At 47.7% G+C, this 15,935-nt stretch overlaps 1 protein-coding gene across 2 annotated transcripts in view; it reads right to left on the bottom strand.

Annotated features, from left to right (window-relative positions):
• MATN2 (matrilin 2) overlaps positions 1-15,935 on the bottom strand; it is a 100,402-nt gene continuing 84,467 nt past the window's right edge. The window contains exons 10-18 of one of the 2 annotated variants that reach the window (XM_006753182.2): positions 14,639-14,761; positions 12,939-13,061; positions 10,173-10,295; positions 6,914-7,327; positions 4,090-4,242; positions 2,640-2,711; positions 2,186-2,263; positions 1,513-1,611; positions 1-77 (exon numbers count right to left, since the gene is read on the bottom strand). In XM_006753182.2, coding sequence (XP_006753245.1) covers positions 22-77; positions 1,513-1,611; positions 2,186-2,263; positions 2,640-2,711; positions 4,090-4,242; positions 6,914-7,327; positions 10,173-10,295; positions 12,939-13,061; positions 14,639-14,761 — 1,241 coding nt within the window. In that variant the 3' untranslated portion in view covers positions 1-21. Of the gene's footprint in view, positions 78-1,512; positions 1,612-2,185; positions 2,321-2,639; positions 2,712-4,089; positions 4,243-6,913; positions 7,328-10,172; positions 10,296-12,938; positions 13,062-14,638; positions 14,762-15,935 lie in introns of both variants that reach the window. The other variant, XM_006753181.2, reaches the window with a different exon arrangement.

A 15,935-nucleotide genomic window follows, 5' to 3' on the forward strand; every position in this document is an offset into this window, starting at 1 on the left:
AATACAGAGTATTTCCAATCTTCATCTGTATCTCAGACGATTTTCTAGGGCTTCCATTCTCTGTGTCATTTCTTCTAGTACATCTCAAATTAAGGAAGAGGAATCACTCATTTTTATTTACATTTAAATATCACTTGATTTACCTACATAAAAATTTGTCCTAAAAATATAAGGCTTTTCCCCTCCTGTTTCTGTTAAGTAATTTTAAAACCTACTTGTACATTTATACTATTAACACATGCTACCGAGACTGTTTTGGAATTAAAACATCAAAGCAGGATAGCTTGGTTCAACTTATTTTTTTTTTTAAATTTCTAATCAGACTTCTTACTTATAAATTAGTTTGCAGTAACACACCTCTGTGAGCCAGAATTGATAATGTCGGTGATGTAGTAAAGAGAATAAAAGGATTAAGCCTTGGAAAGTAAGATATGGCCATCTCTCAAGTCAGGAGAGAAATGGGGAGTTTTCACTTAGGTCAGGTATGGCCAAAGGGTAGCAACCTTGACGACTGCTGACCTGTGCTCTTTGATATAAAACTTCTTAGTCTCTTGTGAAGTAGACCCTCAGAGTTGAGGTGGGGAAAAGGAAGAGGAGAGGCTCATTCGAATAGGCACTTGTCTTCCTGTAAGCTCCTTAATACCTCCCACCCACCCTCTTGCTGGCAGAATGAGAGCCCTGATGTGTTAATCAGTCATATTTTTTTAGGGGACCATATTTCCAGTTTTCAGAAAGGTAATTGCTATATGTTATTCCTTATAGAAACCCACTGACACAAATAGTTCTGAATTAAACCATTTCCCTACTGACTGGCTGATCCATGTTGAGATAGATACAAGCCAGCTTTAGTACGCTGACTAATAAGTTCAGAGCAGTTGGCAGGCTGTTCCGTGTGTAAAGTGCTAAATCTTCATTTCTCCGTTATCCCAAGGCATTCCTCTTATTTGTAATATTGTTTTAATGAATCATTGGATCCTGCTGTTCCCTTGGTGGAATGTTTCATCTTAGAGTGCTAAAGATCTTTGCTGCCAAACCAAAAACAAAAAACCCAACCCCAGTCCTCTAGAAACTAAACACTGACCAAATGTGGCTCCAGTGTGGGTCGGGGCCAAAGGAAAAGCTTGGAGTTTAGAGGGACTTTGAAACCTCTTGGTTCCACAACGTGCTTTGCTCCTGATACTATACCTTTGGTATACTTCCGATCAGGACATAGCCTCCATTTTCTCCCAGCAGAGAGGGAGTTCCTTACATGTGTGTTTCTTTCGTCGCGCACTGACTGGCCAACTGGCCTTACTGCTAAGCCTCCAGAACAGCAGGCGGCAGCTCCGTGGTTGAGCCTTGCGCTAAGCTGGGCTCGCCCTTGGCTCCCAGACCCCATCAGGCTGCGTGAGAAAGAAGCCTTCCCCGGAGCTCACTGCTCTTGGCGTCATGGAAATGACTTCCTTCGTGCTTGGGGTGGTTTGATAATGTTCTCTGCATTCCATACAGAAGCACAAAACCAGAAAAGGATATAGCGTTGTGTTAATTTTCTTACTTCCTCATTTGCAAGGGTCTGGAACATTATGAGGTTTTCACATTTGCATTCATCAGGTTTGTCTTCCAAAGGACTTCCTGAGAAAGCAGATGGAAAGTGTTCACCTCTGTGAGCCCACCAGATTTCCCAGACGCATAATAATGGGACTGAATCAGCAGATGGAGGGAACCGTAATGAAAGAAATGTTCAACTTTTTCCACAGCCAGATCCCGTAAACCCAGGGAAGCCTTCCAGCTCCGAAGTGGCCTGTGCTGTGAATGGGGAGACCACTTCAGTTCCTCTTTTTAGATCTCATTTTACTTACGTGCTCTTTTCCCCACTGATTTCCTCATTCCTCCTTTCCTTTCCTTTTACACTGAGTTTGTTGGCAAGCGGAGAGGCTGTTATCAAGATAACCTATAGCAGTGATGGCGAACCTTTTGAGCTCGGCGTGTCAGTATTTTCAAAAACCCTAACTTAACTCTGGTACCATGTCACATAGAAATTTTTTGATATTTGCAACCATAGTAAAACAAAGACTTATATTTTTGATATTTTACATATTCAAATGCATTTAATAAAAAATCAAAAAATGAGTACACGTGTCACCTCTGACACGCGTGTCATAGGTTCGCCATCACTGACCTATACTCATATTCTACTAGGAATTACCTGAAGATTTTGTGGAATGGAGCAGTTTTTGTGCAGACCGTGAAAGACTGTCTTCTTCAAACAGATACCTGTGTTGCACTGCAAAATTAGAACAGGAAAGTAGGTCTTGGATATTTATGGTGACTGGCTCAGATTCTGTAAAGAGAAAGACAAGTGAAGTCAACCCTGCCTAACCTGGCTGTGGTGTAAAAAGCTGCCAGTGGTCAGAGTAAGGTACGTGGTGTTCCTAACTCGGGGCACACAACTTGACTTTGGAAAAGCTTTGGCAATGAGACTCAGAGAGGCTATTACCAAACATGGCTTAAGGTGTGAAGTCAGTGTTTCTTATCTGATCGAGGGGAAGAGCCATAGTTATAGTTCAGCTCTTACTTTCATCTCTTTACAATTTCTGTCTGGGGGGAAGCCATGGTGGGAGCTTCCACCAAAGGCTCTGAGAACACTGCTTTTTACTTACCTGTTGGCTGGTGACCCCTCTTTGGCAATTCCCCAGCTGGGGAGTCCTGACTTCTGTCAGAGTCTTCCAGAGCTGAGAGGGAAAAAATGACCAGAAGGGGTGACGGTTGTCCGCATGCACACATGTCATTCGGGAAACTGGTCCCAGACCAGCTCCTTACCTACCTGATGGAACCCAGGGCTTTTCAGTTTCACTTGCTAACACCACAGATCCAAAGAGCACTTGGCTACGAGACCACTCGAGAGTTCTCTACTGGGGGAAGCCTGGCCCCTTGCTGCTTAAGAATGCCCAATACCGTGTGGGAGGTGAGGTGGGGGGAAGCTCAAGCATCAAGTTGCAGTGGCAACGCCCTTCTTGAGGCTTTTCCACTGGAAGGGGCCTTATCATTTGGTCTGGCCCTGCCAGGCAACCACAGGTCGGACTCAAAATTCAATAAATCTAGGAACTTTGTCTATAGCAACATAAATGTATATTAAATATATTATGCGGACGGATCACGAGAATTCTCGCTTCATATTACACAGTGTTTTACAAAGTATACTTTAAAGAGATATTAGCTTGTAAGAACATGTAATAAATAACTTCAAAATGCAATGGGTATTTAATTTTCAAGTGTGCCTTTAACATTTATGTAAAACGTTTTTTGTACTCGTTCAACAGTGACTTATCTGGCCACTGGGTAAAGCTAGCAATAAAACTACTGGTCAGCAGTGTGTTGAGTGAATGATGTTATAAATATCCAAATGGCCCTTGGCAGGAAAAATGTTTCCCCACCCCTGACCTAGAGGCAAAACATTATCTACTCAGATTAGAAATCTGAAAGGCCCTCTCTCCCCGGTCCCCTTCTTTTAGAGACGAATAAGGTATATCACTTAGACTGGGATTTTATTGGTGACTGAGCCTGGGACAGGAGAAAAAGGGAAAATGGGCAGAACCGCTGCATGTCAGCATGCCTGACGTGGCACAGTAAACGAGAAAAGCAGAGGGAGCTTGTGTACATAAATCTAAATCCTAAAGGGCAGCCTCATGTTCTACAAGCAGATGGAGCGCATGCCCGGAGACATTCTTTCATTTTCCACAGCGGACTAGAAAGGCTACCATCCCTTCCCACCCCCTTACAGCCAGACCCGGAAGTTGCGCATCAGCCCTCCCGATGTATAAAATGGTTTCTTAAATGGCCATCTCCAAAGGAGCCTTGTGAGCATGGAGTATGCCAGTGTGTCAAAGCGCGCTCACGCCGCTCAGCACGGCATCACCACGCCACGCTGGCTGTTACTGTTGTCTCCTGACCCTCTGCCGCCCTCTGTGCGTAGTGTTTACAGGTGTCACAGGCCCTGCACTGCAGGGAGACGCTTTTCTGAGCCCCTTGAGGGAAGGGGTTGGGAATTTCTCATTCAAGGGTGCAGCTGCCCCGTTTGCTAAGCTCTCTCCTAGACATAAGCTCTCGTACCTTCACATATGCCTTTCTTTAGCTTTTCACTTATCTCGCCCATCGTGCTGAAGTCCTCGGCGTAGAAGAGATGCCTGTCCGTGGGCTTGGAGGCAATCTCCTGCAGCTCTTCCTCGATGGCTTTTCCGACCCCGACAGCATACATGGTTATACCTACAGTGCAGAGAAGTAAGAACAAGGCGGTTAGAGCTGTGTTCCCATGGCCTGGAAGTTGTGTACACTGCACCCAAAGCTAGATGTTAAATGGTGTGATTTCCCTGTCAACCTCACTTTATTTTTTCGCCATTTTTATGTTGGCTCTGTGAGCAAAAGACAGGAATCCAAGAGAGGTTTGGGAGCTAGACCACCAATCTGTTGCTTGGCTCTGGGGAAGGTCACTTAACAAATCTTACTTTTTCCTTGAATTAGCCTGTGGATAGAGAGGAAAGGAGCTATGGATGACTGAAGGGGAATCTCCTGGGAGAAGTCTAAGAGACAGGCATTTTAAGACCTCATAAGAGTTTCTACTTCTCAGTGGTACTGGAGAGGAGCGAGGTGACCTGGGCCAGGTGAGGCTGCCTTCTGCCCACCGCCCTTGGGAAGACAAAGCCTTGGGAGGAGGTGCCAAGCTGAAAAGGGCCCGCAGACCCGCAGACTGGAAAGCCCCAAAGTCAGGAAAAAAGAACAAACCAAGAATCAACATTAGATATTCAAAGAGATACGAGATGGCTCCAAAAGCTTTTCAAATGATCAATCATTAGACTCCCTGCCCTGTATACTCTGTATTTGAAAGTAAAATAATAAGAACTTAAGTTCTACTTGATTGTCAAAATTTTTCAGCACTGATATCTTATTATGGCTAATTCATTAAACTAGATATTTTTTAAGAATACACATAAAAATGGCTCTTTAAGCCAAGGGGCAAGAGTTATGCCTTGTTCTAAGTCTATGTAAGGTCAGTAGTCGAGTTCAGCATACTTGTCTAAGAGCCCAGTGAGTTTATGTACAACTTCCTAAAAAGGATAATTACTATTTTAAGATTGTGTTAGCGAGGCATAGGAATAATTAAATTCATTAGAAGATGTCACTTCAGATACATTTCTCGATTCAAGAACCAAATAAACGTGTTTCTCCTACCACCTGCCTTGGGGTGACTTGTGGAAGTGTGAGTTGGCGAAAAAGAAAGGTAGATTGATCACAATGTGACAAATGAAAGGGCCAACCACGGTCTTTGGAGACAGATGCTTTCCCCAGTATTTTGAGGGGGCAGCTCTAGGGGCCCATGGGTTTGACATGAGCTTTCACAAGCTAGTCTAGAAGCAGAGGAGCTGGGAGTGAGCGGACACCAGATGATTTAGGCAGGACACTTCGTGGCTACTACTCTTGAGCACAGAAAAAAGGTGTGACTAGTGGGGGAAGCAATATCACTGCGCTGGCCTCCTTACAAAGAGTGACTGGAAGCCGACGTGAACCAGCCTTTCTGGAGGATGGAGCTCACCCGTGGGCTCGCTGGCACTTCTACTCCTTGGTCACTCAGCAAGTACTAGTCACGCATGTGCTGCATGCCCAGCACTGGGTCTGGAAAGTCTCGGACGAAGCTGGTCTACGCATCCCCCTTTCCACTCTGTAGGACCTGCTAAAGCAATGCGCCCTCACCAACTTCCTAAAGAAAGTGGCTTTTCCGCAAACCGCTTCACAACCTCAAGTTTTCTCATCTCCCCAAAGAATTCGGGCACTTTGCCTTAAGCTGTCCCTACCAACCACCTAGCTTTTGGGTTTCCCTTTTCCAAGGGCCAAACTCCTGTCACACTTCACATCCGCCCACCATAAAGTAACCCCCAGTCCCCCTGCGTCATACAACTTGGAGAAGAGGCGAGTTCTACTGAGCAGTGAGAGCTTAGTCATAATCTCCTACAGCTGGATTTTCTCAAAAGCTAACTTTTGCCTCTTGCAAACACAAGAGTATTTGCTCTCCCGAGGCTGTTGTGCTTTCCCCGTTCATTTGCAGTATTTGTTTTGTTTATTTATTTATTTTTAAATATATTTTTATTGATTTCAGAGAGAAAGGGAGAGGGAGAGAAAGATAGAAACATCAATGATAAGAGAGAATCATTGATCAGCTGCCTCCTGCACACCCTCTACTGGGGATTGAGCCCAAAACCTGGGCATGTGCCCTTGACCAGAATCGAACCTGGGACCCTTCAGTCCACAGGCCAGTGCTCTACCCACTGAGCCAAACCAGCTAGGGCTGTTTGTGTTTTTTTAAACTATCAGCCTGGCCAGTGTGGCTCAGGGATTGAGTATCGACCCAGGAACCAACAGGTCACCAGTTTGACTCCTGGTCAGGGCACAGGCCCGGGCTGTGGGCTTGGTTCAGTGTGGGTAGTGCAGGAGGCAGCTTATTGATGAAATTTCTCTCTTATCAATGGATCTCTCTACCCCTCTCCCTCTCTCTCTCTAAAACCAACAAAAACATTTTTTTAAAAAATGAAAAGTTCCACCAGGAATCTATTTTTACCAGTGTTTGGGGACTGTTGTTTATTTATCTGTGGCAAATAGCACGTGTAGGATTGATTCTCTCACGGGAGGTCACACCCGGGCTGGTGAAGTGCAGTAGATGATTTCTCGGGGGTGGGGTCTGTGTCTGGGCTCATCTCCATTCTGCAACCCTTCTGCATCCTTCCCGTCCCGTAACCCCTGAAGGCCTCTCGAGGGCAGCTTGGGAGAGGTGTGTAACAGCAGTCTGTACCCTCAGAATCTCACCCCGGGGGTCAGCTGTGACCACCACGTGAGCTTAAGCAACCTGACCCTGGAGTGGTGTCCACCGCTCCTCCATCCACATTACCGTTGTCCTTGGCTTTACTGGCCCACTCGGCGACATCATCCTGAGCCCGTCCGTCGGTGAACACGATGGCCACGCGGGGCACCCGTGCAGAGAGGGGCCTGGCCCCGTCTGCCTGCGTGAAACTCCTCTCAAACATGTGTTTCAGGGCCAGCCCCGTCATGGAGCCCTTGCCCATGTATTTCATGTGGGCCACGGCTTTTTTCATGTCCTTGGCCGAGCTGAAGTTTCTCAGGGTAAACTCCGTGCGGACTTGCGTGGAATACTGGAGCAGCCCCACTCGAGCGGCTTTGGGGGAAATCACCAGGGAATCTATAATTCCAGTGACAAACTGCTTCACGATCTCAAAATTATCTTCTCCGAGGCTCTTGGATCCATCGATCACAAAGACCAGATCAATTGGGCCTTCGGAGCATCCTATAAGAACGAAAGGAAAGCTGAGATAGGTAAATGATTTTTAAACAATTATTTATGCACAAGAGCAGGAGACAATTATGCTTCAGTTGGAGGCACGGCCACTTTGGAGAACCACCTTTGTTCTCTAGATAACACACAGCCAGGAGGTGTTGGGAGAGACACACGGCAGAGGCATACACTAGGGAACCAGGCCCCCTGCACCCTGGGCTCTGACAGCCAGGTCTGGAGGGACTTGTGTGAAGGACACTGAAGGGCCTGACAGCACCCAAAAGCTTCTGTAACTTTACTCCAGGAGGCTGACCCCACCCAGTGCTGGCAATCTGACAGACAGCAGAGATGGAAATCCGTAAGTGCAGCTCAGCCATCACCTTTTCCAGGGAGCGTCACAGGAACCCAGCTTGTACCAGTTACTCTGTGTGACACACACACACACACACACACACTCACACACACACACACACACTGAAATGCACAGGGGTCGACATTCCCTGGTCATTGCGTCAAAGATTCTAAAAGCCATAGTGATACAAGCACACGTGCCAGGAACTGTCAGATTGATCTGGCTTGCATCTAGTAGCCCTGTCCCTCCTCTCCGTCACACACACACACACACACACACACTCACACACACACACATTTATTCGACAAAAACCTGCTTATTGAGCATGTGCTGCATGCAAGGTAGGAGGCGCAGCAGGACTGCGATGGAGACCAAGGCGAACCCTGGCTCCCCGCTGCGTGTTGTCCAGGGTACCCCACACGCTGGGCGAGAGCTGATCGTGTGTGGTCTCCTCTTCCAGCCTGCCAGTTCCTCCACATCGAGGGCCATCTCTCATTCATTTCTGCACCCCCCAAACCTGGTACACGGTGGGTATTCAACAAATGCTTGTTGACAAAATAAAGGAGGTGGTGTCCATTGGGTAGCACGCCTGTGAGTGCCCTACTGATCTATAAAAACTTAAAAATGAATTATCACTGGGAATTCTTTATCTACACGCAAGCTTTCCAGGCAATGCAGATGGTTGACAGTAAAAGCTTTATGCAAATACTTAAGCAATCCGGGCGTGGAGAGATTTTTTTTGTTACTTAGGGCTGCATAAGACATTTACAGATCCAAATGGATGATCTCATAACATTCTCTGTTATATATCAAGCAGCTGTCTAATCTTTGAACATGAAGCACAATAAATAAACAAGGCACACACATGCAGAAATATGTCTACGCCTGGCCTGAGTGACATGCTAATGCGTGTGTGTGTGTGTGTTGGGGGTTGGGTCCCTCTCTTTCTCCATTAAGAGCTTGTCCTCATCACTCACCTTATTGATTCTTTATTAGTGAACGAGGAAAAGGCCAATTCAGAGCTTCACGTACATTCATAGCCTGTTCCTGAATCAACCAAAAAACAAACAAACAACACCCCACAAACAAACAAAAAGCCACTCAGGCGGGGTGCGTGTGGATCTCTGGCAGATTTCAGAAACACTGGAATGGTTTTCTAGCAGCGAGTGCCTTTTCTCCTCTTCTTCCTCTACCCTTTCCTCACAGAACACACCCAGCGGCTGGGCGCACAGAGGGGCGCAGGAGCTTCTCCAGGGAATGAGCGCTGGGTGGAGTGAAGGGCATTGGGGGAGAGGTGCCCGACTTCTGCCCTCGGATCCGGGAGGGTTGCAGCCCACGTGCGGTTGAATAGAACCTGTAAGGTCGCCTTGTGCAGCCCCCCTGCTGCTGACATCTTTGCAACATCCCTGGCAGGCAGCCATTCAGAGGGCCTGAGCACCTCTCCTGAGGAACCCATCCCTCTCCCTGGGCCCCTCTCCGGACAGCTCTGCCCTTGATGACAATAGCTATCATTTGTCAAGCACTTAGAATAGGACAACACTGGGCTAAGCACCTTTAAATATATGATCTTATTTATTCCTCATACTCTAGATAAAAAAAACAAAAAAAACGGAGACTCAGAGAAGCTAAACTATCTGTCCAATTCACACAAGTGTATGAATGGGGTTTAAATCCACATCTGTCTGACCCAAAGCTCACAATCTTTGCTAATCAATCACACGGCTGCCCTGTGGGAAAGCGTCTTTGTCCTCATGCTGAGCTGCAGCTTCTCCCGGGGACCTTTCCCTCCCCGGGGAGGGCGGGGAGGCGGGGAGGGGGGTTAGAAATCATGGCTGAGGTATTTGAATGGTGCCTCAAGTCTTTTTTTCTACAAAGACCCCAGTTTCTTCCTTTATTTTTGACTCATCACCACACTGAGCTTCCTCACCATGGATGCTTTCTAAATTTTGTCTCTATCCTTTTTCTTAATTTTTTTCTACAAGATAATATATGCACATGGAACAAAATTCAAACATTACCAAAAAGATTGTATATATGTGTATGTCTGTATGTATATGTGTATGTGTATCTGTGTGTGTGTTTGTGTCTCCTCTCTCTCACCATACATGGTACGGTAGAGAGAGCCTCTACGACATATATCAATGGTAATATACTATAAAAACCATTGAGCTCCATGCTTTTTTCAGCTAAAACACCCTGGGAATACATCCAGAGCTGCTTCACTCTTAACAGCTGTATAGTATTCTACTGTATAGCTGCACCATAGTTTACCTGATCAGTCTCTTATGGATGGACATTGACCTTGTTCCCATTTTTTTGGCTGATACAAACAATACTGCACAAAACGTTCTTATATACAGTCTATAGCTCTGGGAATACATGCACATAGTCATAGGATAAACTCCAACAAGCTGAACTGCCTTTAAATAATTGCCAAATGGCCCTTCTAAATGTTGCACCAATTCAGACACACTCCCAACAGAAAGCCAAGTTCAGATCACTTACTCTTGCACCGTCTCCCATCCTCAGCTAGAATATACCCCTCTGAGCATTTGCAGACGTAGGAATCGCCATGATGGACACAAATGTGCTCGCAGCCATGGTGGGTCGACTTGCAGACATCCTTCCCTGAGGAAAACGCAGAGCCGAGCAATCCCATCAGCGTAGAAACGAGCTGGGTTGAATAGTCATGTCCAGAGAGATCGCGGAAGCAATCCACTTCCCATCTCTGCTCAAACCTCCTCTACGCATCCCCTTTCAGTCTAATGCCCAGGACATGGGGAGGGGACATGCCCCGCAGACAGCTCTCACTCCCCCAAGCCTGAATGGTAGGTCAGGTGGGTGACCGGTGTCCTGAATTTATTATTAATTTTTCGAATTGTTCGACCTGCACTGGATTTTGATTTTCCCAAACTACTAATTTTTCCCCACGGACATCCCCAGCACTCCTGTTTTAATACCCTAATCAACATTGCTCATTTTTAAACTCTTCAAAGTAGTTATAGCCCTTTGATCTTCATGACGTCCCGTGATAAGAGGAAGGCAGGAATAACTGTACCAACGTACAATGAAAAGGCTCAGAAAGTGCCACAGACGCCAGAGCGCAGCAAGCTGAGGACACGGATGAGGCACCGTCCGGAGTCCTCCCCCTCCATGGCGAGAAAGCCTGAGGCTCTTTCCTATCATTAGCTCCCTAAAGGGGAAGTTTCCTCCAAACACGCTGTGCTACAGATGCCTCTAGAACAGCGGTTCTCAACCTGTGGGTCGCGACCCCTTTGGCGGTCGAACGACCCTTTCACAGGGGCCGCCTGAGACCATCCTGCAGATCAGATGTTTACATTACATAACAGAGGCAAGATTACAGTGATGAACTAGCAACGAAAATAATTTTATGGTTGGGTCACAACATGAGGAACTGTAGTTAAAGGGCCAGAAGGTTGAGAACCACTGCTCTAGAGCGTAGAATGGAGGGATTTGATTTAGCAATTAAATTCCAGAGGTAGAAGTTGTACCAACTAAGCAACAAATGTGCTAAGTGAATAAATGGTGCCTGTGTGTACGCTTGCATTTATAGAAACAGAAATACAAGCAGGCGCCACCGGCGTGGGCAGGCATATTGGGCAGAATTGTAGACATGGTCTCCGCAGAAAGGATGCTGCCCTGTGGGGGCAGAACAGGGTCCTTCGCGAGCCCTGCAGGGTTAGGCCAGGGTCCCGCCGGCACCCCGAGTTCCCGCTCAAGGTAGGAGCCCTTCTTGCTGGTGGAAGAGGAGAGCAATGAGTTCCATCTAACCCAGCTTTGTTGACACATGGCATGACCCCAATTACCTCAAAGGACTATGAGGAAATTCCCCCAAATCCACCTCAAAAGCAAATGGGTTTATTGTGCCTTGATGTACAAAGGGCCATTCTGCCCTCTGGAACAGAAGGGCACAAAAGCAGGCAGACAGTGTTGAAACCCAGCCCCTCCCCTGCCCCAAAGTAGGACTAACAGCTCGGAATCTCACTGTGGAGAAACATCTTTGTCCTGTGCTCTTTTCCCCCCGTCACCCGAGTATATATTTATTGACTTGAGAGAGAGAGGGAAGGAGAGGGAAAAACATCGATTGGTTACCTTCCCCACGCACCCCAGAACCTAGGAATCTGCCCTGACCAGCCATCAAACCTGCAACCTTTCGGTGTACGGGACGATGCTCCAACCAACTGAGCCACCCGGTCAGGGTGCCCTGTGCTCTGCCAATGCCCACCTCACTGAGCTCGCGTGTCTCTGTCCCTGTCTTTCTTTGGGTACTGTGATGGTTAATTTCTGTGCTACGGTCAAACAGCAGTCTAGATGTTGCAACGAAGCTATTGTTCAGATGAGATTAACATTTAAATCGGTAGACTCTGAGTAAAGTAGGGTATCTTCCATATTGTGGTGGACCTCATCTAGTCAGTAGAAGGCTTTGAGGCGGGGAGAGGGGAGCCCTAGCGGGTTTTGCTCAGTGGATAGAGTGACAGCCTGCAGGACCTGGTCCTGGGTTCCATTTCAGTCAAGGGCACATGCCCAGGTGCCCAGGTTGTGGGCTCGGTCCGCAGTAGGGGGCGTGCAGGAGGCAGCCAATCAATGATTCTCATCATTGATGTTTCTATCTGTCCCTCTCCCTTCCTCTCTGAAATCAATAAAAAGAATATTTTAAAAAAAGACTAATGCCTCCCCGAAAGAGGGAATTCTGCCTGCAGACTGCCTTTGGATTAGAACTACATTAGCTCTTCCCTGGAGCTCCAGCCTGCCCTGCAGACATCAGACTTGCCAAACCCCATAGTCATATTCTATCCATCCATCCATCCATCCATTCACACACACACACAGACACACACACACACACACACACATACACACACACAAAGGTTACTTCTGAGGGCCTCCAAGAAAAAGCACCATAATTAACCTCTGATCCCCATGACGATTGCTCACAGAGATTCTAACGCAGTCCCATGAGTAGCCAGGCACTGTGCAAGGCTCTGAGCACCCCCAGAGCTCCTGTGAAGAGGGCCAACCGCGGGGAGAGGATGAAAGGAAGCAAAGAGCCTGACGTCTTGGGACCTCGACTGAGAAATTCCTAACAACTAAGGGTCTCCTGTCCTGATCACGAGCAAAACCCTTCAGAGTGCCCACGGCAGGAACTTGTAACTGTGACATGAATTGCAAAGGAAGATCTTTAAGATTAAACGAAGTTATATAACCACATCCCACAGAGAGACAGGTTCAGCTCCACTAGAGGTCACTCACTTCTGCAGCGTTTCCCATCCTCAGCGAGCCGGAAGCCCTCCGAGCACTTGCAGATGTAGGACTCCCCGCTGTTCACACACACGTGCTCACAGCCGTGGTCTACTGCTTGGCAGACGTCTTTCCCTGAGGACAGCAGAGCAACTTAAAACAATTTCATCAACGTCAAGTTTCCCCAGCCTTACCTCAGAGGGTCCATTCATCTCAGCCCCAGGCTCCAGAGTCCCCTGAGCTCAGTGGCCCATGGGGAGGAGGGTGAACTTGAGGATGAAGTTCGGGGGCTCTGATGTGGGCTGACTCAAACCTCCTCACTGTCGTCACCATCCTCACTCACCAGCATCTAATTCAGTGTCTCATAAAAATGCAGTCTTGCCAGAACCGGTTTGGCTCAGTGGATAGAGCCTCGGCCTGCAGAATCAAGGGTCCCAGGTTCAATTCTGGTCAAGGGCATGTACCTTGGTTGCGGGCACATCCCCAGTGCGGTCTGCAGATGCAGTTTCTTCTATCAGAAGGGAAACACTTTTGGTGTTTACTTAGGAAATTAAACCTCCATTTCGATGAGCAGCACTGAAATCTAAGTTTGGCCTTGTCCCTGACACATGACGTGTCTCAGAGTCACGTCACCCTCTGGAGCCTGACCTCTCCGGTCTGAGAAATGAGAGTAGTCATTCCGGTTACCCAGCTCTGTCAGCATGGCTTGCCCTGTGAAAAGTGCCCTGAGCAGCTTGAGAAAAGGTGGTGGACAGGGATGGAAATCCCTCGCTCAGGTCCCACTCCCCTTTGACTATACAAAGGCGGGACTTGGCCCATCTAAGAGGCTTTGCTTTCTGAGACGTGAGAATGGCCTCCTCACACGGTGGTCTCTCTGAGGGATTTGTGCTCCCGGAAACAACAGCGTTATTAGAAACAAAGAAACAAAGGCGTGGAGAAGTTAAGCAACTCGCCCAGGTAATAAATGGCAGAGAGAGAAGTTGACAGAACCCTGGGTGTCAGACTGTACACCTTCCCGTGAAACCACGCTACTAAGCCACTGCCTCGTGCCTCAGGCATTAGTGAGCCACTTCCGTTATAGCTCTGGCCACGACTTTTCTCATTTGTGCGTTTGTTTGCGCTCTTTGTACTGGACTTGATTGTTTAGGAGAGTTTTAGATGCACTGAAAAATTGAAAAGATAGTACAGAGAGCTCCCGTAAACCCCCATAATCAGTTTCCCCTATAACATTTTCATTTAGTGTAATACATGTTATAAAATTCACAGACCAATATTGATACAACAACTAATATCCACTAAAGTCCACAGTTTGTTTGCATTTCCTTAATTTTTTTGTTTTATAAATATTTGTGTTGATTTCAGAGAGAAAGGGAGAGGGAGAGAGAGATAGAAACACCAATGATGAGATAGAATCATTGACCGGCTGCCTCCTGCACGCCCCCTACTGGGGATCGAACCCACAACCTGGGCATGTACCCCTGATTGCAACCGAAACCCGGACCCTTCAGTCCGCAGGCCGATGCTCTATCCACTGAGCCAAACAGCTAGGGCTGCTGTCACTTTTCTGATCCAAGATCCCACCCACGATCCCACATTGCATTTGGTGGTCATGCGGCACTGAACTGAGAGCAACTGATGACACAGAGATCGGGAGGGTGGGTTTCGTGCAGAGGTCAGACACAAAGATGGAGCCAACTCCGCTAAAAACTTACTTCGGCAGGTCTTCCCGTCTGCCCGGAGCAGATACCCTTCAAAGCACTGGCACACGAAGGAGTCTCCGCTGCTCACACAGGAATGCTCGCAACCGTGGTCCCCCAGAGCACACGCGTCCAATTCTGCGAACCACGTGGAATTAGAGAAACAGGGGGAGGAAATGATTCGGACATCAGTGACTTCTTCAACCTTAAAGGCACTCCAGACACCTTCAACTAAAACAGGATCTAATTCCCTAATGCACATTTCAAAGTAGGAAGCATGTCTATTCGTAATATATGAAGAGCACATAAATTGAACGGTACCATCATCTTCACAGGGAAAACGAACAGAAGACATGAAATGACAATTTACAAAGGAGAGACACGAATGGCCTCTAAGTATCAGAAAATGAATTCAACTTCATTGGTTATCATATCATGTAAATAAATAACTATGTCACACTAAGGTAGCCCATTCATTCATCTTTTCACTTGGTTAACAATATTTCACGAGTCCCTACTGTGTGAGTCAGGCACTCTTCCAGGCAGGGGAGACGCCAATAAAACAAAGTTTCTGTCTTTGTGAAGCTTACACTTGGCAGCAGGGGTGGGAAGGAAGCGGGGGGCGGGGGGTAGGGGAAGACCATCAATAGACAGACAAATATGTGTCAGACAGGGCAAGGTGCTTTGGAGGAAAAGCAGGCTGAGGGGCTAGTGCCTGCCTGCTGGGCTGGAGCCAGGGGAGCACTTGTCATTTGCAGTCAGGTAAGGGGCACTGAGCAGAGTCCTGAGAGATGACTGAGTGCATGGCATCTGGGGAAAAACAGCACCCCCAAGAAAGAATTTGCAAACGGCAGAGGTAGACGCATCTTGGCCTGTTTCAGGACAGGCAGAGACCAGTCTGACCCAGGCTGGCAGGGGAGGATCGGGGGCAGATCGCCTGGGAGCACAGGCAGTGGTTGCATCTAAATGAGAAAGGCTCACGGGGCGGGGTGGGGGAGAAGTGGGGTGACATACTCTGACCCAGCCCTTATGTTCAGAGACCCTCCCAAGTGTCCAGATTATTCTGTGCCTCCACCATCATGAACCAAACGCCATCATCTGTGTCTTGGGCTGTGGCATCATTTGCTGACGGGTTCTGTACACCCACTTTCACCCCCTCCAATCCATCCTCCCACCCCCACCCCCTGAGCTTGAGTCCTCTTTCCAGCCTTTACTGCTTCCTCAGAGTCTTGGGATGAGACAGAATCCTTGGCAAGGTTCGCAGGAACCCTGCACCTCACCTGGCTCTTCCCCCCCCCCCCCCCCCCCCCCC

The sequence above is a fragment of the Myotis davidii genome, unplaced genomic scaffold (assembly GCF_000327345.1).
Source record: "Myotis davidii unplaced genomic scaffold, ASM32734v1 scaffold390, whole genome shotgun sequence".
Taxonomy (NCBI): Eukaryota; Metazoa; Chordata; class Mammalia; order Chiroptera; family Vespertilionidae; genus Myotis; species Myotis davidii.